Source organism: Heloderma suspectum, chromosome 2 (assembly GCF_057233095.1).
Source record: "Heloderma suspectum isolate Gila_16-S chromosome 2, 16-S_ref, whole genome shotgun sequence".
NCBI classification, from domain to species: domain Eukaryota; kingdom Metazoa; phylum Chordata; class Lepidosauria; order Squamata; family Helodermatidae; genus Heloderma; species Heloderma suspectum.
The window spans coordinates 133,587,409-133,610,362 of NC_139459.1; the positions used below are offsets into that span (position 1 = coordinate 133,587,409).

Sequence of the window (22,954 nt, forward strand, 5' to 3'; positions counted from 1 at the left end):
TGTTGGGGGGGAAAGTAAGAGGCCCCACACTATCTCCTGTTCAAGGTGAAGCCTGTAGGGGAGAAGTGGTGAAACGTGGCAGGGGAGCAGGATCACAAACAACTCAGTGTGGAGAAGAGTAGATTCAAAAGTAGACACAAGGAACACAAGCACAGCAAGTTAAGATGTTGCTCCAGCCAGGATCTGGAACTGACTGAGACTTTAAGTAGTTCTGCTTTCAGGTTTGTTATTCCTAGCTCTGCTGCTCTCTGAGGAAACTGCTGGTGCTTAAAGGGGCAGAACCCGATTTCTCAGGTGGGGGCTCTGGTGAGGCTGGAGGGTCCCCTGCTGCTCCTGGAGTGGGGGCCTCAAAGGCTCATCTTGCATTGCTGAGGGTTCTGAGTCCTTGTAGTCAGAGGATGAAAGCAGGGCTACCTCCTTGGGCCATGCAGGTGAAGGCTTCAGTGGTTTCTGACTTTTTCATATATGGCACTTGCTCGTGGGATGGTGCCACCTGGGGCACTGAGGTTCCCCATCCTCTGTATCCACAGACCTGTATTTGGATAATGGGGGTCTGACACTGTATGCCATTTGGGCTGTAGCCTGTAGCCCATACAGAGATCCTGGATGCTCTTGCACATTCTGCTGTGTGAAAATGGCAGTTCTCATGGCCCACCACAAATGCATATGTGAAACATCCAAGCCTTTTACATAGGGTGTCACCTACATGACTTTGATCAGGCCATCCCCACCAAAGCGGAATGACTCTTCAGTAGAGAAGTCCACATTCCCGAAGCTGCAGCCTGTGTAGAGGCCTGTATGATCTTATGCACTTCATAGTCATGATATCTTATGGGAAACATAAAACATGGATGTGTGGAAGCATTCAGAGTCATCTCGAAGTCTTGGGACTACTTTTAATGCATTTTAGTGACAACTTACGGTTGCAACTTTCTCAAGTATAAACAACCATGGGTTGGGAGAGGCACAGTGAAGTATGTACAAGTTTCATGGTCACTGGAATGCATCACAGGTGAATTTGTACCAATATAAGCATACTCCTAAGGTATATTTTGAAAAATAAATGTAAGTAAGTTTAAAACAGATGGAAACAGTGTAAGATTTAGGGTTTTAGACCTTGTCAAACATTGCTGAATTACCATAAGCAGCAAAATACCCAAACTTCAGCACAAAAATGGTTATGAATATATTGTGTGATCTATGGCTATTGAACTGGTCAATTGGCAAAATGCCTGGTTAAACTAATTCTGTTTGAACATGCCTTTGGCTTCATTTACAAGGCTGTAGCTGTAACTGTTTGAATGAGAGACTTTCCACCTTACCAGTATTACCAATTTATTTAATTAACAACAAAATCCTATGCTTGTTTACTAAGAAGTAAGCACCATTGTGTTCAGTGGAGTTTTCTCTTAGATAAGTATGCACAGGATTGAACCTATACAGTAGCCTTCCCTAACCTGGTGCCCTCTAGATGTGTTGGACTACAACCCCAATAATCCCCACCTAGCGGCCATGCTGGCTATGGATGATGGAAATTGTAGTCTAACACCTCTGGAGGACACCAGGTTGGGGAGGGCTGCTATACACACTTAACTCAGTGGGACTTCCTTCTATGTAGACATTGCATTATTAGTTTGGTTAAGGAGGAAAAAAAGAAATAATTCAAATATAATGACATCTCACATGCATATTCATGTGGGGACAGCCATTTTTTTTCTGTACCATCCCTGGAAATGGTACATGACCATGCAGCACCATTTCCACGGACAATTCCAGCACCATTTTCAAAGTTATACTTCCTAGCATCCCAGAGAAACTTCTACCTTTCAAGAAGTTAAAAGAAATAAAGAAGAGAGTGGTTTAAAAGCTCTTGGACCACCTCGTATTTCTGTAAGTTTAAATCTGAAGATACTTCAACATCTTGTAATAACAGAGAACTTGCATCAGAACTTAAGCCAATGGATTCATAACTTGGAGAACAAATTACAAATTCTGACTGGGTCAGTTCACATATCACTAATAATAATGTAACTGTCAAAGTTGGAGAAATAGTTTCAAGAGCAAGAAGATAACCAAAGGGAAAAAGGGGGAAAGCAGATGGCTCCTCTGTGGCAGTGCCCTCCATTGTCTCTATGCCCTCATTCCTTTATATTCCTTTTCCATTCTCCCTTCCTGCCCTATACCTGGAACTCCTTCCATAACACCTAAGGTGCCATCTCTCTTACTTCAAACCCTCTTGATTCTCATTATTAACTCAAATGAAGCCTAAGCATGCATAACTGCATTTGCATAAATATATCCCATTATTCTTGCTACCTTCTTTCCTCTCTTCCCCTTCCCACTTCTTCCATCTGTTGTCTCCTTTTGTCACAATTTAGACTACAAGCTCCACAGGGGCTGTCTGATTTTGGTTGTTTGCTTATGTTACTCTGTAAACAGACAGACAGACAGACAAACATCAATGGGAATATCAGTCGGAGCAGATAGACTGAAGCTCATCTGACTACTCCCATGGATGTTCTTGCAACTATTCTAGCTTTGCTATGTTCCTTATTTCCTGAGATGAAACCAATTCAGAGACAGCTAATTGCCGTCTCAGTGAAATGAACTCAACGGTGTTCTAGATGCTGACAATCTTTTACTCTGAATTTGTATTTCCCATTTTATTTATAGTTTTAAAAGGTACTACCTTGACAGAATTCTGAAGGACAGTGACAGGGAAGATATTACATGGCATGGAACTCAAATAGAGTCGAAAGCTTTCATGGATAGAGACATCTGAAAAACACATGTGATAGACAGAACGTTATAGTCACACAACTGTGTGAAGTAAATTAGGTTTCAGAATAAAATGAACTTCTAGGTTGTTTTCCAAAGCAAATTTTATTTTTAAAATGTTATAAGCACTACCTACCAATCAGAAGACATACCAGTACAATTTAGGGTTATATATGGAAAATATTTATGTCATATACTGTATAACAGTCCCATTGAAAGGTAACTTTGTTTCTTTCATTAAAAACCAAAGAAATCAAGGGCCAAACTAGATATGACATATACCTGCCCCACTGACATATACAGTATTAGAGCTGTGTTGGGAGAAAACTACTTAAACCAATGCAGCACAGTGAGATAAGGCAGAGGGAGGCAGTCTCTTCTCCTCCTCCAACATGCTCTTTTTCACGTAAAGCGTAGACTGCCCCCCCTTCCTGTTTTGTATATGAATGTGCAGACATGGAGGTATATGGCTGCCCCGTTCAGTTTGGCTCTAAAACACTGAGCTATGAACCAGGAAATCTCTGATTCAACTATTGCTTCCTGTCAGTAGGATGACCCTAGGCAAACCACTTTTATCTCAGCCTCGGCCACCCATCTGCAATATGGGGATAATAATGGTGACCTACTTGAAAGAGTTTTTATAAGAATAGCTGAGATAATGCATGTGCAGCATGCTTTATCTTTAATATTTAAAGATAAATAATGTAAAAATATTAAAGTTGCTTAGCATATAAATGCTAAGAATTATTATTAAATTTAAATAATAATGAGAACTGAAATACCCCAAATGAATACACTCTGGTTTGATGAGCCATTTTAAATACTCTTGCTATCTCCACCCAACCCCAACCCCCAACACACACACACACACACACACACACACCTTTTTTAAAGTTCTGAAGTGGCTCTAACTTGTTGGATGACTAAGAAATAAAAAAATACATACTTGGCTCTGTAAATGTTTTTATAAGCTCTTCCATAGCTAGCATCCATGAAACGGCTAGATGACAATTCTGCAGAAACACCCAATTTCCTGTTTTCATTGCATCTTTAATCATTCTTTCTGCAATAGGTCCTTGACCTTGTCCTAATGAAATTGATTGCACTCTGAAAGTCAGAATATATGTTGTTAGTATTCATATTACAAGTATTTTAGATACGTTATTTAAGCACTTTAGATTTTTAATGTCTAGAGCAATATCTATTATTTAGGCCTCTCAATAAAAAGAAAGCCTTCAAATATGTTGAACATCCATATATTCATTGAAGTCAAAAGCAGGTGTGTTGCTACCCAATGTAGATTTGGCTTATAACAATTCTGAAAATCAGTGTTGTTATCTTAGCAGCAAATGCATTCCTCATACAAAGTGTACATTACCTGTAATTTTTATAAAAAATTAGTAAGATATTTTTATGTAAGCTGTACCTCCACTGGTAGGAACAGCTGCAGACCTTTGAAATTTTACAGTGGAAATGCCCTTAGGCAAGAGATGTGACTTTTCTTTCTGAAGTGCACTTCTGTTCAAATACTGCCAACCTATTTTTTTTAAAAGAGCATGATTCTATGGTAGACTTTATATCACTGCCCTGTGCTAGCTGGAAGTCACAGTGCCTAAAGTGCAAGGGCAAGTATAAGATTAAGGCACTATACAGATTATTTCTAAAATTCCATGAGATTTTTGTGACCCAAGAGAACTGGCAACATCCCAAAGCCAATGGACTTCTGTAACTCCCAGTCATGACAAAAGAAACAAAAACAAAAACACATGTGCCCTTCAATCATCTGAAACCAGCACTTGAAAAAAGAGGGTTAAACTCTTAGCAGTCTTGCACAATTTAAGAGCCAAAAGTCAAACGCAGCCCACTGCATTCTTGACGATCTGCCTGTTTGCCAGTTCCAAGCAAGCAACAAAAAGGGAAGTTTCTTATGGTGAATTCCTGTTCTCAATATCCTCTGGAGGGCATTCTAGACCTTTAAATTAGCCCCTCCCTCTGGTGAATAGGCAGGGTCCAATACCAATAATCCCGTTTAGGGGGAGGGGCTACTCTGCCCTCCCAGCTAGAAGAGCAGAGGCACTCCCTCAACCCCAAACTCTATGCAGCACTGGCTTCCATGGAACTCTTCAATAACAACATTACTAACAATGAGAAAGTTGAACCAGAAGAACAACAAAACAAACAGATTGGGGGCCCAGGGTTAACTATCTATATCCACCACATGTGGCAAAGGCTGAAGCTCCAAGGAAAGGATCCCCGTGCATTGCACAAGGATGGGTAGAATGCCCTCCAGAAGATACCAAGAACATGAATTCACGGTAAGAAACTTTCCTTTCTCCTGGATCAACTCTGGACTACTCTGAAGGACTATTGGATGGCCCTTCTCTGTGAGCCCCTGCCAAAGGAAATGAGGTCCCAGGAAGAGGGCCTTTTCTGCTGTGGAACCCTGGCTGTGGCTCCCTAGAGAGGTTCACCTGGTGCCTACATTGTACTCCTTTTGGTGTCAGGTGAAGACCTTTTTATTTTCCCAGTATTTTAGCATTTTAGCTTCCTAGTCTTTTAGCTCTGATATTTTAAATCTGTATTTTAAATCTCTGCGTTGCTGCTAGGTTTTATTTTGGTTATACTGTTATATTGCTGTCTTAAGCTTTCATATTTCATATTGTTTTATGCTGCACCTTGTGGTTTTAATTTTTGTGAACTGCCCAGGGAGCTTTGGCTATTGGGTGGTATAGAAGTGAAACAAACAAACAAACAAACACATACATGTACATACATACAGGAGGGGATTCCAGACTTTCGGAATATAAAAAAGCAGTCCCACATAGGGTGGGCTATGGTTGAACATATACGCTCTGCACCACCCTCCTACCAAATGCTGTGTCTGCAGAAGCAAACATGTCAATTTTAGAATGGTTCGAAAAAGTATGCAAGAAGCTAGCGACCCAGCAGATTTCCTCCATAGAGGCATTTTCTCTGAGACCTGCTGTAGCAACTCCCTTGAGAGAATGGGCCATCACCCCCATGGGAGGTGCCTTACCCAGAGACTGGTATGCCAGGATAATGCACTCCCTCAGTCAACTAGAAATAGTCAAGGCAGAGACCTTCTTTCCCGGGGAACCCTTCCTGAAGGAGACAAACAAGGCTTCTGTCTTCCAAACTGCTGCAGTTCTATCTAAATAGAATCTGAGTGACCTCTTGACATCAAGCTTACACCAAGTCCTTTCCTCAGGATGCACAGGCTTAGGACAAAAAGAAGGCAAAGCTATGTCTTGGGGCCTATGGAAAATGCTGACCTTAGGCAAAAATGAGGAGTCTGTTCTTAGCACCACCTTATTCTGATGGAATGAACACAGCTGTATATTGACTGAGAGGACCCCCAACTCTGAAACTTGCCTAGCTGATGTATACCATATTCATAGTGGCAATTCATAGAGGACATATAGCCAGATGGCTCAAAATGAGGACCCATCAGAGTTTTCAGCACCCAATTTAGGTTCCCAGACAGAAACCTATGCACCACAGGAGGATTCAATAAAGCCACCCCCTTGAGAAACTGCTTCACAAGGGGGTGAGTGGTGAGGGAACCCGTCCCCCTGCAGCCCAAAATGCTGTTCAGGGCTGCCACCTGTCATTTCAAGGTGCTGGTGCCAGGACCCTTCTTAAGCCCAGCCTGCAAGAACTCAAGGATGCTATGCAGGTCATTCTCCCCCCAGAACTCTCCCTACATCTCTGCATCATGACAAGAATGGTCCCCAGGTATTCCCATACATGTTATTGGTGAATCTTTCCTAGAAGACAATAAAGTCTTCAGCAGCTCTTCTGAATATCCGAATTGTTGCAACCACTGCCGCTCGGCCACCAGGCTCTCATAACCTCCTGACTGGATTGCTGCAATGCATTGTATATGGGGTTCTCTAAACATCTCAGAAACTTCATTTAGTTCAAAATAGAGCCACAAGGCTACCAACTGGGACTGGCCAATGTGATCATGTGGCACCAGTGCTTTGTCAGCTTTCAGTCCGTTTCTGAGCCCAATTCAAAGTATTGGTTTTGACCTTTAAAATCCTAAAACGCATGGGGCCGGAGTAGATTCTAAAGGAACATCTCACTTATGTGCTTGCTCAGACTATTAGGTCATCTTTAGAGGCCCTCATCTGGGTGCCCCTACCAAATAAATTTAGGTGGGTGGCTACAAGAGAGAGGCTGTGGACCTTCTATGTGTTATTTTTTCAGCACCAGGCAAATAACATTTTTTTTCTCCCACGCATTTTAGAGTTTAGATTTTATGACTGCTTTTATTTCTGTAGTGTTTGTTGTTTTGTCTTGTGTTATATGGCAAGGTTTGTAAAAAATGATGAGCGGGGTAGTGAACTGCAGGAGAAAAGGGTGAAGTGTTTTTTTCAAGGAGTATTTCAGCTCCCCCCGCCCCCCGGTAATCATTTTGCATTGACTGTTCACACATACAAACATTTGGCACACCACTAATACATAGTGGACAGGTTTTGTTACTGTAGCATTTTCTTTCCTCCACAAGATCGTTGCTTACTTTTTGTATTATTTAAGATCTGGAATTAAGATAGTAACTTTCGCAAACCTACAGTTACTTGACTTAGTGGCTGGGTTCGCATGACTGGGGAAGGAAAATGAGCCACCGTAGCTTATTTTTGTCCCCACGCATGCGGGTTGCACACCGCATAATTACCATAATTACCCTCACTGGGTGCAGTTCGTCGTGTCATCTCAACCCAGTGAAGGTGGGAGGTGGGAGTGACTTACAAACCACCCTGCATCCTTAGGACAAGCCATGGCTTCAGGGGTGGTTTGTAAACCCCACCCCCTCACCGGGTTTGGATGATAGGACAAACCGCGCCTGGCTGGCCAGTGTAATTCTGGTAATTACACAGCACGCAACCAGCACATGCAGGGAGGGAAAATAAGCTATGGTTGGTTATTTTCCTTCCCTGATTGTGCAAACCCCATCAGTAATTAAAAAAACCCTTTAAAAATTGTTAGAATTTTGCATAATAGCATTAAAAACATCATGTTACACCTTGTCTATAAACATTAAAAGAGGCAGTTTATTGAAATAGCACAGACCCTAGAAGTCAAATGTATTTTTTCATGTCACATCCATTAGTGATTCTCACTAATGACGATATTGTCATATATAATAATAATAATAACAATCTCAACTCTTCAAGGGCTCTAGTCCTTACGTAATCAAAACACCACCATCACTGCACAAGAGAGAGGTATCAGCAAGGTTAAGGGAACTGCTCTGATAGGGATGTCAGAGAAATCCACAACAGATACAAATGAGTTTGGATTTCTATGAATCCAACCTGCAGATTCCACAGTGAACTGGGTTTTTTCTGAGTCACACAGACTAGCGGAGCAGTTTTTTATTGGGGGGTGGGGATTTGTGCAAATTTGCACTTGTGCTAATGTGCACTTGCGCAAGTGGAACTAAATTATTGTACATCCTTAAAAAAATTAGATTCTGTCAGCGACTGGATAATGAAGTGAAAGATACCTGACAATTTGAGAAACACAGACAGAATGGATTTAACAAAATCTGTACATCCCTACGCATTGAAACTTGACTGGCGCCACTGTTATTGTCTTTCTGGTACCAGGTTAAAACATATTGTATTTTTCTGCTTGATGCCTATGATGTGTTCTTTTTTATGATATTTTACTGTTTTATTGTACTGTGTTTATGGCATGTTTTAGTTTTTTTAATGCCCCTTGTATACTGCCCTGGTGTCCGTTAAGCTGAGGGGTGGCTTAAAAATACTTTTAATAAATAAATAAAAGCCAAGATTTGCAGAAATACAAAAAAAAAATAGTACTAAGGATGGTCAGTGGTGACAGAATGCTAAGTGTTGGGAGGTAAAATGGAAAACCAGGGGTGAGGGAATGGAATGAAGTGGATGTAATCCTGAACAGGGAGCATTCCATACAGCAACATTTTGCTGCAGGCCCCACTTGTCATAACAGTAAAAGTAAGTATGTTGGTCCTACTATGCCATGGATAGCAATTATAACAGGAAATTATGTTCTCCATTCCAACCAAAACCCCACCATTTTCACTTTAAGTAACTCTAAAGGCACTATCCAAGGTGCTAAACCCTACCCCTCAAATAGATTCATCATCTTGGATAGCTCCTTTAGAGTTCTGGCTCCAGAATGGATTCACAGCCCCACTGAAATCACAGCCACCAGTCTCCACTGCTTAGAATAGAATATTGAATAAAGTGAAGAGGGTTGGGTGTGCACCTTTAATTCATACTCAAATGTCATATGACATATGAAAGTCAGTACATATAATGAAAATATATAATTTATACCGTTCTGAATATTCTCGCTCTTTTGCAAACCTCTGGAATGCTCCCATGGGGTCAGAGCCAGTACTCAAGATGAACACTAGTGGTGTGGAAGGAGACATATCTTGGTAGAGAGTTGCCAGATCAACTGGAGGATTCTCTATGAATTGTTTCCCAAGGTTCTCTATTACGAATTCAGTAAGTGCAGAAACAATCTATAAATAGTAACACAGTCAATTTACAAGTGCAAGGACTTGAGAAATTGAGAAAAAGAAATATAATTCTATTTAGCATGGACAATCATTTCATTTACTTTACAACACAGTTAATGTAATATTTTGGCTTCATCTTTGTGTAAACTGAAAAAAACCCTCTGGTCTGCAAGAACCCCCATCCCATTCTGTAAATGAAATAAGTTATGGAAGCTAATCTTTTTGGGGATATATTCTTGTGATGTAACTGGACTTCAGTTACATACAGCCTAATCCAATCCATGTTTACTCAGTGGGACTTACTTCAAGGTAACTGTGCACAGGATCAGGTAGTCTTAGTTACCATGTATGCCACCTAGAACTCTTTGGAGGAACAGTGGAATATAAATATGGTAAAACTATTTAGATTATGCTAAACCTGGACAGCATAGTAAGAAGCAGAGACATCACATTGCCGACAAAGGTCCGTATAATCAAAGCTATGGTTTTCCCAGTAGTAATGTATGGCTGTGAGAGCTGGACTATATGGAAGGCTAAGTGCCGAAGAATTGATGCTTTCAAACTGTGGTGCTGGAGAAGACTCTTACGGGTCCCCTGGCCTGCAAGGAGGTCAAATCAGTCAATCCTAAAGGAATTCAACCCTGACTACTCATTGGAAGGACAGATCCTGAAGCTGAAGCTCCAATATTTTGGCCACCTAATGCGAAGAGAAAACTCCCTGGAAAAGACCCTGATGCTGGGAAAGATTGAAGGCAAAAGGAGAAGGGGACGGCAGAGGATGAGATGGCTAGATAGCATCACCGATGCAATGAATATGAACTTGAGCACACTCCGGGAGAGAGCGGAGGACAGGAAGGCCTGGCATGCTATGGTCCATGGGGTCACGAAGAGTCGGACATGACTTAACGACTGAACAACAACAATGATGATTATGATGTCAGCTGCATTATCCATGAAGCAGTAGGAATGTAAGTGAATCATGCATATATTAAGGCATTTGAGGCTTGTATTAGTGACACTTTTAAACAGGTCTCAGATGTTGTTTTACTTTCATGCTTCAATTTTTCCATGTTAACTGAACAAGCAGAAGTCAAATTGGAATTCCATTTTTATCTCCTGCCCACATCTGGATGCACTTTTATAGAATTCCACCACCACAGAGTTTCATCCATCCCTGTGAGTAACACTGTGTGAATGTCGCAGCAACTGTTCATAGTCACCATGTTGTGTAATTATTATTCTAGCTTATTGACTTGAACGTTCCAGATCTATCTGTCTATGTATTCTGAATTCAATAAGGTATGATTGGTGAAGGACACAACCTTATCTTGTTTATCCTATAGTCATAACCACAATCAGACAGAGTCACTCACATACCTAGTGGTAGATAAATACAACCCCTGTTACCTACGTTGTTGCATAACAATGCTCTTCCCTCTCTAAAAACCTTTGTTCTTTAGAAACCTGAGTTTTTGATGGAACAGTCTGTCTTTGCAGCAATATCACCCCTAAGATAGTGCCTTGTCAGTAGAAAGCTTACCTTTTCTTCCATAAAACACTTCACCACAATCAACTTCTGAAACATGGTCAGCCTAGCATCCCAGGGAATGTTTAATTTGTCATCGTTGTTTTTAATTTCTTCAGCTTCAGGCTTATAGCCTTCCCACTGTTCTGGGTTGACACGAATTTCAAGTTGCCCTAACAAAAGAGTATTATAATTCCAAACTTTGCATGCAGTGCAATCAGCTGGCAGATTACTACGAATAACTAATGTGTTATTCAACATATACATTTAATATATGAAGATAATCTGGATGTAGTTGTTCATGGTTGGGTAACACAGATAGATTACTGCAACATGCTCTATGAGGGGCTTTCCTTGAAGACAGTCCAGAAGCTACAGCTATTGCAGAATGCTGCAGCCTGGCTGCTGGTAGGAGCAGCTAGGAAGGATCATATTACACCTATTCTGAAAGCACTGCCAGTGAGCTACTGAGCCCAGTTTAAGGTATTTCTATTAGCATATAAAGTCCTTAATGACTTCAGACCCAGGCACCTGATGGAGGACCTACTCTGTTACCAGCCAACTAGGCCCTTCGATTGATAAGAGATGCCCTGCTCATTGTTCCTCTATAAATGAGGTGAGGAGGATGAGGATGCAAGATAGGACATTTTCAGTGGTCCCCATTTATGGAACTCCCTCCCAAGAGAGGTGTGATCAGTGGTCCATTAAATTTATAATGTATTTATTTTTTTTGTTTACACAAGTGTTTGGCTCCTGACTTGTTTGTTTCTGTGCTTATCTGATAGATTATTATTGTCATGTTTTAACTGTTTTATTGCAAAAGTAGGATTTTATTGTTGTTTTATCGATATTTGTATTATCAATATGTGTAATATTGTGCTCCTGCTTTGGAAGAAGGTTAGAGGGTCCGGGTATAAGAACTGTGGATAAATAAATAAATATTTGATTTAAGCAGGAATTACTCATGAGCATTTAAGTACATCTTTGGTCCATTACAGACAGGGGCATGTTTGATCATATTTAACCTTACTAAGCTGAGATAGAAAGACTTGTGTACCCAAACACAGCTACTTTGCTCCTTCCTTCATGTGAGCTGGGAAACACTGTCTCTTCCCATTATTTCCAAACTGAAAAACTATGGTTAATGGCTTCTGAACAAGTTAGGATATTAAGCCATGGTTCGTAGTTGGCTTCATATCCTGGTTTGTTCAGAAGCCATTAAACACGATTATCAGTTTGGATGTAATTGGAAGCCATACTTAACTGACTCCCTGGCTTGTACGTTCATGTGGAGAGAGGAGCAAAATGACTAATGGTGGGAGAATTAGGTTCATTAAGCCAAGATATGATCATCCAAATGTGACCATAATGCTGGCTCCCTGCAAGCCATAGTTTGCAAATTGGGAGATAGCTCTAGGGATATGGGCTCCTCTCCTTTATCTTGTGTATTTTAACTGTAGTTATGTGTTCCATCTGCACTGACACTGTGTTCAAAGCCAAGTTCCCTCTTAACTGGGTTCTGGAACTTTCAAACTGTTAATTCCAAATCATGGTTAAAAGACAAACCCCGAATAGTGTTAATGATGGTTACAACTGGTGAGGAAGGCAAACAAGGGAATGAGGGGAATTATGTTTGGGGGTGTTATTGGTTTTAATGTGTTTATTCTTTATTATAAATTGACTTCAGAACTATTGTTGGTAGGTGGGATACAAACTTATGAATGGAAAGAATGGAGCCGGAGAGAGTGTATATTCCCCAAGGTTAACTCCTGATTTGCAAACCATGGTTTGCTGAAAGCCAGCGTAATGTCTGCACTGGACTTCAAGAGTGTGCAAACAGACCTACTGCCTAATGAATCCCATAAAGCAACAGTACCCGATTATGCAAATGAACAAGATGAATATAAAATATAAATTTAGTTGCTGCAATTGTCATGCACTATCAAAATATATAGATGAACTAACAACACTGGGGGTGTTCAGCTACACCTGTATTATGTGGCCTATTCATTATGATTTTTTGTATTCCACCAACAACTAAATTGGGTTTGGGTGAATCATGGGAGAGAGCCATCTGTGTAGTGGCACGTAGGCTGTGGAACTGCCTTCCAATGGATGCCTGCCTTGCCCCATTCCTGATGTCCTTCTGCTGGCTTGAAAGACTTTGCTCTTTGAGCAGGCCTTTGGCTTGCCAAACTGATGTTTTTTCAGTCTTTATCTCCTGTCTCCTGATCTCTCTGGTTTTATATTGTGCATTTTTGTTTTTAACTATTATTGTAAGCCATCTTGAGGATTTTAATATAAAGGCAAGGTTTAAATGTATTAAATAAATAAATAAATAAATAAATAGTTTTGTTGTGTATATAGTTCAGTGATTTAGTGAGAATAGTACTGCAGAGTAATATAGCGATTTGGGCAACATGGAGTAACTGTTATGACTTTTATAGGGTGGGGTAACGTAGGGGAACACTTTTCCATATGTAAAATTTCAGAAGCTACACTTCTAATTTGATTTCTTTTGTGTCGAAATATATTTTGAAATATATATACTATACTATAAACCAGGTGGAACATTGTAATATGTCTACATTTTATCCACATAAGATGCCATCTATTGTGAAAAAACCCCTGTATAACAACTATTTCTTGTCAACCCAGGAAAAGTCATGGAACAGAAAAATACCATATTCACATTACATTAAAAATACAGTGGCACAGGAAATTAAATAAAATAACTGGGAAGACTTCAAAATAGGTAAAGTATGAGAGAAGAAAGCAGAAAAGCCTCTCATGTGTAGATGGCTTGGTAGGAAAAATTCTTTACAATCCCTTTTCATATTTATTATGTTACCTAATTTAATGAAAATGTGCTCAAACAATATGTCCGTTTGAATCCCATCAAAACATGGAAGTGTATCTTCTAAGTCACAACACATAAACCAAGTATTTTCTTCAAGCCATGGAATATGAGGTTTCGCAGGCCTCTCCTATTATAAAGAAAACAGGCTATGTCAAGTATTGTGGGGAAAGGTTACCTACAGTATACATTCAGCCAATATTTTGCTCAAATATGAGATCTGCAAAAGAAAATACAAAATACAAACTTTGGATTTAAACATTTGTTTCCATGGTTATCAAGACCTTTTCTGAAATAGGCAATAAACTAATTATGACTCTGTTTATTGCCTATTTCAGAAAAGGTCTTGATAACCATGGAAACAAATGTTTAAATCCAAAGTATAACTATTGGGAAGCAATATAACTACTTTGAAGTCAATGGGAACTTCTTTTCAGTGTGCTTCCAGTCATCTAGCAGAGCTTTTCTAAGTGGTTTAAGAACTCTGGGTTCTGGCTCATTTATTTATTTCTATACAGCCCAGTAGCCGAAGCTCTCTGACAGAACCCTCGATAGCACACTGTGACATGCTTGCAAGACATTTTGAAGACAAAACTGGTTCTGTCTGCCACAGCTTAGGTTCCACAGCTCAGGTAGTCCCATCTGTGGAAGTGTATAGGGCATCATCTGGTTGGATAAACTGCTGTATGACTTTCAGGTTTTAGGGTCCAAGGATGTGGACAAGGTGCTTGGTAAAGTTCAACCAAACATCTGTTTGTTCGATCCCAGCCCCTTGTGGCGTATTACATCTATGCTGGGTCTGGGAGGTTATAAATTCCTCCTTATGAGAAGGAGTGGTCCCAGTCTCCTTAAAAGACACAGTAGTGAAAAAAAACTTCTGAAAAAACATTGTTGCACCTGGAAGATTTGAATAATTATAGGCTACTGGCTAATATCCCCTTCCTGGGCAAGGTGCTTGTGCAGGTGGTGGTCAATTAGATCTAGGCACTCTTTCTAGATCTATTTCATTAGGATTTAGACCTGGGTTTGGCACTGAAACGTCCTTGGATTCCTTGTGGGATGACCTGGCTACTAGTCATGATGGATATATATACCATATTTTCCAGCGTATAAGACGACTGGGCGTATAAGACGACCCCCAACTTTTCCAGTTAAAATATAGAGTTTGGGATATACTCGCCATATAAGACTACCCCTCTTCCAATGCACACCAAATAAAAATTAAAAAAATATCAGATTTGATTTCAATATGGTAATTTTAATTCAAATGCTTATGACATGCAGGTACTTAGCAGGAAAACTGTCACTTATAAACATAAGGCTGTTTGTCATCAAACATGCAAACATAAAACAGTGCAAGTGGATTAAACTTTTCCTAATTCACTCTAAAGCTGAAAGGAAGGATAAGACAATAAACCCATGGGAGCTGCCATGCTGTTTGTTTTCTAAGCTGTCAACCAAACTGGAACTGATGATGATAGGAAGATAACAAACAATAGAGAGAGAGCAAGTGCCGGGCAAGTCCTTGGCGAGTTAGCAACGCCCATCGTAACTGCAAGCTACGGTATTTTTAAAGGTTTTGCTGGCGTGACAGTTTCCCTTTAAAAGCCTTCAAAATCCTCCTGTTCGTCATCTGATATCATAAGTACATCAGTGACATCTTGTGATACATTTGTAAGGCAGTCATCATATGGATCGAATTCCGTATCAGATGGTGTGGTCTCAGCTTCGGCTTCCTCTTCATCTTGCCACAAGTAGTCGTCCTCCATACCATCTAATGAATTTGATATGCCACACTTCTTGAAAGACTTGATTACTGTTTCTGCATCAATATCATTCCAGGCTTTTATGACAAACTTGCACAAAACATCCAACTGTGGAGCACGCATGTTTCCTCCTTTTGTGAATGACTTTTCGCCGCTGACCATCCATTCATTCCACTGTTCTCGAATGCGATCTTTAAATGGCTTGTTTAGGCACACATCCAGTGGCTGTACCAACGATGTCAATCCTGCAGGAATAACTGCCGCATCTGTGTTTAGTCTTGCAAGCCTTTGCTTGGTGCTGGGAGTTAAATGAGCCCTGAACATATCCCACACCAGTAGACTACGTTTTTGAATAAGTCCACCTGGTCGCCTGCTCCATACATTATCAAGCCATAGCTTTACCCCTTCTTCATCCATCCAGCCTTTTTCATTCACATGTACAAAACAACCAACAGGGAACTTGAGTTTCGGCATTGTTTTTCTTTTAAAAATAATCATTGGTCTCAGTTTGGCGCCATCAGCTGTGCATCCTAGTACCACCGTAAAACTGGACTTCTCATGTCCTGTTGTTTTAATTAAAATTGTTTTTTCACCTTTTTGATGGACACTTTTATTTCCAACCATATCAAAATTCACTGGAGTTTCATCCATATTTCCAATACTACTTAACGCATAGCCATGTTTAGTGCGCTTCTGTATTACCTATCGATGGAAACTATTTACTTTGCTATCAAGATCTGCAGGTAATTTTTGGGCAATTTTCGTCTTTTGCCTCAGTACCATATTATGCCTTCCCATGAATCTAGTACACCAGGATACAGTGGCCTTAAATCTGTTGCTGTGATCTGGGTTAGATTTGGCCCACTGAAGTGCAAACAAACGTATTTTATTTCGTGTCACTACATAACCGTTTTGGCGATGCTCATTCACCATGTCTGCTACGTGTTTTTCGAGTTCTGGCCAATGTGGGGTGCCTCTTCTTAATACACACTTACCCCTTGGCATACTCTTTAATGCTTTTTCATTTGCTTTCCAGTCCTGAACCATCTTTTCTGTTACTCCATATTGTCTTGCAGCAGCGCAGTTATTATGTTCCATGGCAAAGTTTACAACTTTAAGTTTGAAACTGGCTTCATATTTCTTTCTTCTTGCTGGTGGAGCCATGATGGGGTTTTGACTGTTGGACATTTGTATACTGTACTGTATGTACTGGTGCTATACTGTATGAACAGGTACAGATACTGGTGCTGTACTGTATGTGCTACCCAGTATACAACAACCAGCCAATCACGGCAAGCGATGTACCTTACTGGCGATTGGCTGGTTGTTGTATACAAAGCCTGCTTGGATTAGTCAGCTCTCCCTGCCTGCCCAGCCCTCCCTGTCTCCAAGACTATCAGAGTGGTAGCGCAAACATGCCTCTTTTTTCCATACCCCGGGCGTCCCGGACGCCTGCAGCTTGCTCCGCCCTTCACTTACACCTTCCCGGTGAGGCGCCCCCTCACCTCGAAATCGGGACCGCGTTAAGTCACTTCTTTCCACGAATCCTGGTGAGTGGATTTTCTTCTACCGTACTTGTACAGCGCCGCCCTTGCTGCTTTCATATGGTCGCCGCATACGGCGGGGATGCGGCCACGGCCGTTTTTGAGCTCCCCCCACCATATGCGGCGACCGCAGATTCTCCAGTCCGGCTCGGAAGTTTCAGCACCCGCCCTATAAGACGACACCCGGCGTATAAGATGACCCCCGACTTTTGAGAAGATTTTCCTGGGTTAAAAAGTCGTCTTATACGCCGGAAAATACGGTAATCTCCAGTATCAGAGACAGTACGCCTCTGTGTACCGTTCATACCAGAACATGAACTAGTCCAGTTTTATTGCACATGTGTCCTATTTGTGGGTTTCCCACAGGCAGCTGGTTGGTCACTGTGTGAACAGAAAGCTGGACTAGATAAATCCTTGGCCTGATCCAGCATGGCTCTTCTTATGCTCTTATGACATTTGCCAGGAGAGAGACAGGGGGAATGTGACTCTTGATTTTCCTGGATATCTCAGCAGTTTTTGATACCATCTACCATGGTATCCTTCTGCAGAGTTTGAGTTGGGTGTAGGTGATACAGCTTTCCAATGGTTCTGCTTATACCTTGATGTCCATTTTCAAAAAGTGGTGCTGGGGGATTTCTGCTTGACCCCATGCCATTCATGCTTTGGGGTCCAGTAGGGCTCCATCTTATCCCCCATACTATTTAACATCTGAGTAAGGTCATTCAGAGGTTTAGGGTGCAGTTCATCTGTATGCTGATGACATGCAGCTCTCTCTCTCTTTTAACAGATGCAGGTGTGGCAGTGGAAGTGTTTAATCAATGCCTTGCTATGGTAATGGACTGGATGAAGGCCAATAAGCTGAAGCTCAATCCAGATAAAATGGAGGAACTGTTGGTGGGTGTATCCAGGATAGTAGTGTTCAATCTGTTCTGGAAGGGGTTGCACCCCCTCTAAAGGATAAAATTTGTAGCTTGGGGGTGCTTGTAAAGCCATCATTGTCATTAGAGATATAAGTGACCTCTGTGGCATGGAACGCCTTTTACCAGCTTAGGTTGGTATGCCAGTGTTCACAGCAGTATTCTTGATATAATAAAAACTGCTGTTTTTAATTTATTGTTTTATTATGTTTTGATTTGATTTATATACTTTATTTGTGTTTTTACTATATGTTGCCTGGACAGCTTTCAGCAATAGGGCAAGTAATAAAATGTAGAAATAACTAACTAAATAAATAAAGTAGGACTGTGGTGCCAAAGTTACTGATCTGCTTAAAGTATAATTATGATGTTCAGTAAGACTGCTTCTCTAATCCAGACCACTGAAAAGAAGAAGGCAAATCCCATAGTTGCAATATTATGTTTCAGAACACATTGGAAAAGTAATTAATTTTTCATATTGAAAACTATTTCTTAGATGTTGTCCAAACATCTGAAGATGCTCTCTGCTCTAAGGGTCAAAGAACATTCTAAAAATAATGCCATTCTACAAAATCCGGCATTTTCCCAACTGCAAGCTAGTCTGTGATGGTCTGCTGTATGCTACAGTGTAGACACTTTACCCAATGTGCTTTCTGTTCACAGCCCTTCTCTATCTCTTTCCCTATATGGACTATAATATTAACTGCCAGGGATCAGAAGAAACTGCTATAAAGACTTCCACCTATCACTCATAAAAGTGTAACTTTCTGTGAATTTCAGTTGTAAGCTGCTTTGAAGACCAATATTGGCTGAAAAGTGGAGTCCTCAGTGCTGCACTGGCCATCTTCTTCGTTCACATTTCACTTGTGCAAGATCTTGCACAGCACAGCTACCCCAGCCTAAACTGTTGCACCTCTATTCATGGTATCGCACTGGGTCAATCTCATCTTGCATCTGACTGGCTTTTTGCCAATCTCATTAGTATTCTCATGAGAAGCTGAGATACTAACCCCTTTTCTACAATCACCAAAAAAGACACTGAGATTTGAAATCTCACTAATTATAAAAGCTGTTCCCCAAATACCTTATCTAAACCCGCAGCTCCACGGAGGAAGAAATTCCATTCAATGTCTGTAAGTTCTTCTTTCTGTCGCATGATCTCAATACACAGCATAAAGCTGTAGATGAGTTTATGCTGTTCAAAAAGACCCCGGGAAACATTGGTATAAGTTGCATAGAGGGTCTGACTAAGTAGTATAGCCAGTCGCAGTTCCAGAACATCATGTTTTTCAGATGTTTCAATAGTTATGTTAAATAGCTGCAAGGAGAAAAATAAGATATTTATTACACAGTCCATCACTGTTATTGGGCTGATTTACACATGCATGTAAACTACCTGATTTCTCATCACTTGATCACCCAACCCCAGTACATTAAATTTATAGTCTGTTTGCAGTGAAAAGTATTGTGTTTGAGCCATATTCAGGCTTTCAAATCATACACAAAATTAGAATTAAGTGAGGGAAAGCAGGGACAAGCGTGCTAGTTCTGTCTCCTCCTCCTCTTTGGCCCTGTTGCTTCCATGTATTCAAGGGCAAACATCTGCAGCTGGGAACCTGTTCTACTTGTGTAGGCTCCCTGCACAATTTAGAACTCCAATAGTCCAAGTTTCTAAATCACATGGGGAGCCTACATGAGCGTATGGCGCCTACATCTGCACACATTCTCCCTGGAACACATGGAGGGCAGCAGGGCTGGCAATAAGGAGGTGAAATTAGAGGGTGGAGCTTGCTGGCTCACACAATTCTGATGGTATGGGGGATCTGAACACCCAAATACAGCTCAAGTGTTATGAAAATTCTAGCAGTGGTGACTGTGATGGCTCCTTCACATCTGCAAATCAATGTGTGATGGACACGCATTTGTGACTAGACCACTGGTTGACCTTATCTATTCAAAAGATCTTCGTAACAATCCAGTGCCATCATTTCCACTATAACTTAAGTCTTTGGAATTTTGAACATAAGGAGTATCAAGGAATCAAGCTGAGAAAAGTGAAACCTTGAGATTTTGCTTTAGCAAAAGATTTTTCACTGATACAGTAAGTATTGTGCTCTATAAGCAAATGTTCTAAATATAGTGCCGCTACTGTTTTACACAAGTCATCTTCAAAAACAATGAGGAAGATAAATGAAAACATAAGAACTGGGTTCTGCAAGACTGCAGCTATTAAGTCATATCTTGGCTAGCAACAAGTAAGGTTTAGGAAAGAAGATGGGGAGAAATCCTGAAATAAAAATTAGGGATGAACTTAGGAGAGGAGTGTTAGCTTGTGCAGAGGACCAACTTATTATTTTAGGAAAAGATATAAAGTGATACAGATGTAAGAGGTGATTCTGCAAGATGAAATGATGAACTGTTGCCTGAAGTTGGCTTAAACATATATGCTGCCAGGACAGCAAGGTTCAGCTGACAATTCAGTGTGTGCTCCCTGGCACCCTGGCTCTAAAACTGTCCATTCTGATGAAAGGGTGAGCTAGCAGGATCTTGCTGCACAAGGCAAAATTCACTTGAATTTCCCTCTGAAAACTCTCCATTGACTGGGCAAGGGAGTGGTCCCACGCACTATTCAGCTAGCACATGAACTCCTAAAATTGCAAAAATACCCAGCCTCTTTCCAATTCTAATATATTCAAAGCCCCACTGTACCAGCTAGTAAATTGACCACTGAGAACCCTGAGAACTAAAAGATGCTATACTGTAAATCTCACTACCAGCTCAGATTTTGCTCTTTTGTTAAACAATAGCCTCTTTTGAGGGCACAACAGCAAATCATCATCCAGGACTACACTTTTTGTACAAGAAGCCTTCTTCCATCCAAGTCTATAACTGCCCTGGCACACCAGGATTTCTCTGTGTCTCTACAGAGTTCTTTCTTTACCAGAGTTTCTGGCTTATCTTTTCCCTCCTCAGCCTCAGTTCCCTAGAGTTCCTTCTGCCCTCTTCCCAAATCTTGTGAGATACCATATGGTGAACCCCCTTCTCCAGTGTTCACAACAGAGCATAAACAACGATCAGAAATAATTCTTGTCTCCCTGCTTTCTCCAAGTTCTACTGCAGTTTCAGAAGCCAAAGCCATACTTTGCAATCTTGCCACTCACTCCACAATATCCCCTTCTCTCCCTCCCCCCACTTTTCTGGGAAACTGTTCATAGTTAACTATTTAATTGCTACTTTGTTATATTTTCTCAGTAAAACATTTCTGGAAAAGCTCTGATCTCAACTTTGTTGCTCTCTTGGGTACTTTACATGGGCACCCAGTGACCTAGTCTAAATAATCCTAATATTAGCCACACTTGGCTCCATTGTGTTTTGGTTAAAACATGCTACTTTGGGCCAGCTCACCAGATAGACAGTAGCTTGTCTACCTGGGGAGCTGACAGGATATAGTGAGGGTAGAAGTGGGAAAAGTTCACTTAGCACAAAATCTGAGCTAAATTCCCAGTCATTCATGCTACAGAATGGCTTATTCCCTGAACCTGGAGATGTAGTTTGCAGGTGTTTAGAGACACCTGTCCTGAAAAGCTTGGTAACAAGTGTTGTAGAGGGTAATAAGTGAGGGATTTGCATGACAGCAGACCGATTTGACTAGGCTGAAGTTGCAGGTAAGTAAAAGCATCTGACTAAAGAGCAAAAAATAATAATTAGTTATGTGTGCAGTCATCAGTTAGGGGTGTCTGAAAAGAGTGTGGAGTAATTCATTGAGTGCTAATAAATTGGGTGGCTATGACAAATACCTGAAGAGGCTATGGAAATGCCTCAGTGTATGACACTGAGATAATAAAGATAGGTTGATAGGAAAAAGTAGCAGCTGTCACAACGCCATATTCCCCTTCCTCCCACAACTTTTCTGGGTAGTAGGAAGTTGCTAGAGTGGCTGTGGTCATAGTAACAATGGCAGCTGTACACTACTTCCTTCCCCACCCAGGATGCATTTTGGGCAAGCTTGCCTATGGTCTCTCCCCCTGTCCATTCAGACTGAAGGAAACATGATACAGGAAGTATTGCCTTCACTTTGAATTGTTTATGTTTGCCATCAATGATACTTCCTCAGTGATAAATCTGACTGGTAATTTGGCATTGTGACGTTGTAAATGGGATCCCCTTCATGGATCACTGCCTTGTTGTGGCGAAGGGGCTTGCGTAACTCAGTGAAGCCATAAGCTATGCCGTGCAGGGCCACCCAAGACGGACAGGTCATGGCAGAGAGTTCTGACAAAATGTGGTCCCCTGGAGAAGGAAATGGCAACCCACTCCAGTATTCTTGCCAAGAAAACCCCATGGAACGTATCACAAGGCTAAAAGATATGACGCCGGAAGATGAGCCCCTCAGGTCGGAAGGTGTCCAATATGCTACTGGGGAAGAGCAGAGGGTATTTCCAAGTAGCGCCAGAAAGAGTGAAGCGGCTGGGCCAAACCCGAAAGGACACTCAGCTGTGGATGTGTCTGGTGGTGAAAAGAAAATCCGATGCTGTAAAGAACAATATTGTTTAGGAACCTGGAATGTCAGATCAATGAATCAAGGTAAGCTGGAGGTGGTCAAACATGAGATGGCAAGATTGAACATCGACATCTTGGGAATCAGCGAACTAAAATGGACAGGCATGGGCGAATTTAATTCAGGTGACCATCATATCTACTATTGTGGGCAAGAATCCCTTAGAAGAAATGGAGTAGCACTCATAGTCAACAAAAGGGTGGGAAAAGCAGTACTGGGGTACAATCTTAAAAATGATAGAATGATCTCAGTACGAATCCAAGGCAAACCATTCAACATCACAGTAATTCAAGTCTATGCCCCAACCACTGAGGCCGAAGAAGCTGAGGTTGATCGGTTCTATGAAGACCTACAACACCTTCTAGAACTAACACCAAAAAAAGATGTCCTCTTCATCATAGGGGATTGGAATGCTAAAGTAGGAAGTCAAGAAATCACCGGGATAACAGGCAGGCATGGCCTTGGTGTACA

At 41.1% G+C, this 22,954-nt stretch overlaps 1 protein-coding gene across 1 annotated transcript in view; it reads right to left on the reverse strand.

Annotated features, from left to right (window-relative positions):
* DNAH6 (dynein axonemal heavy chain 6) overlaps positions 1-22,954 on the reverse strand; it is a 246,436-nt gene that overhangs the window by 55,748 nt on the left and 167,734 nt on the right. Inside the window, exons 61-66 of the mRNA XM_084834830.1 lie at positions 19,010-19,243; positions 13,693-13,828; positions 10,857-11,014; positions 9,129-9,319; positions 3,725-3,885; positions 2,690-2,778 (exon numbers count right to left, since the gene is read on the reverse strand). Of these exons, the coding sequence (XP_084690956.1) occupies positions 2,690-2,778; positions 3,725-3,885; positions 9,129-9,319; positions 10,857-11,014; positions 13,693-13,828; positions 19,010-19,243 (969 nt within the window). The remainder of the gene's footprint in view (positions 1-2,689; positions 2,779-3,724; positions 3,886-9,128; positions 9,320-10,856; positions 11,015-13,692; positions 13,829-19,009; positions 19,244-22,954) is intronic.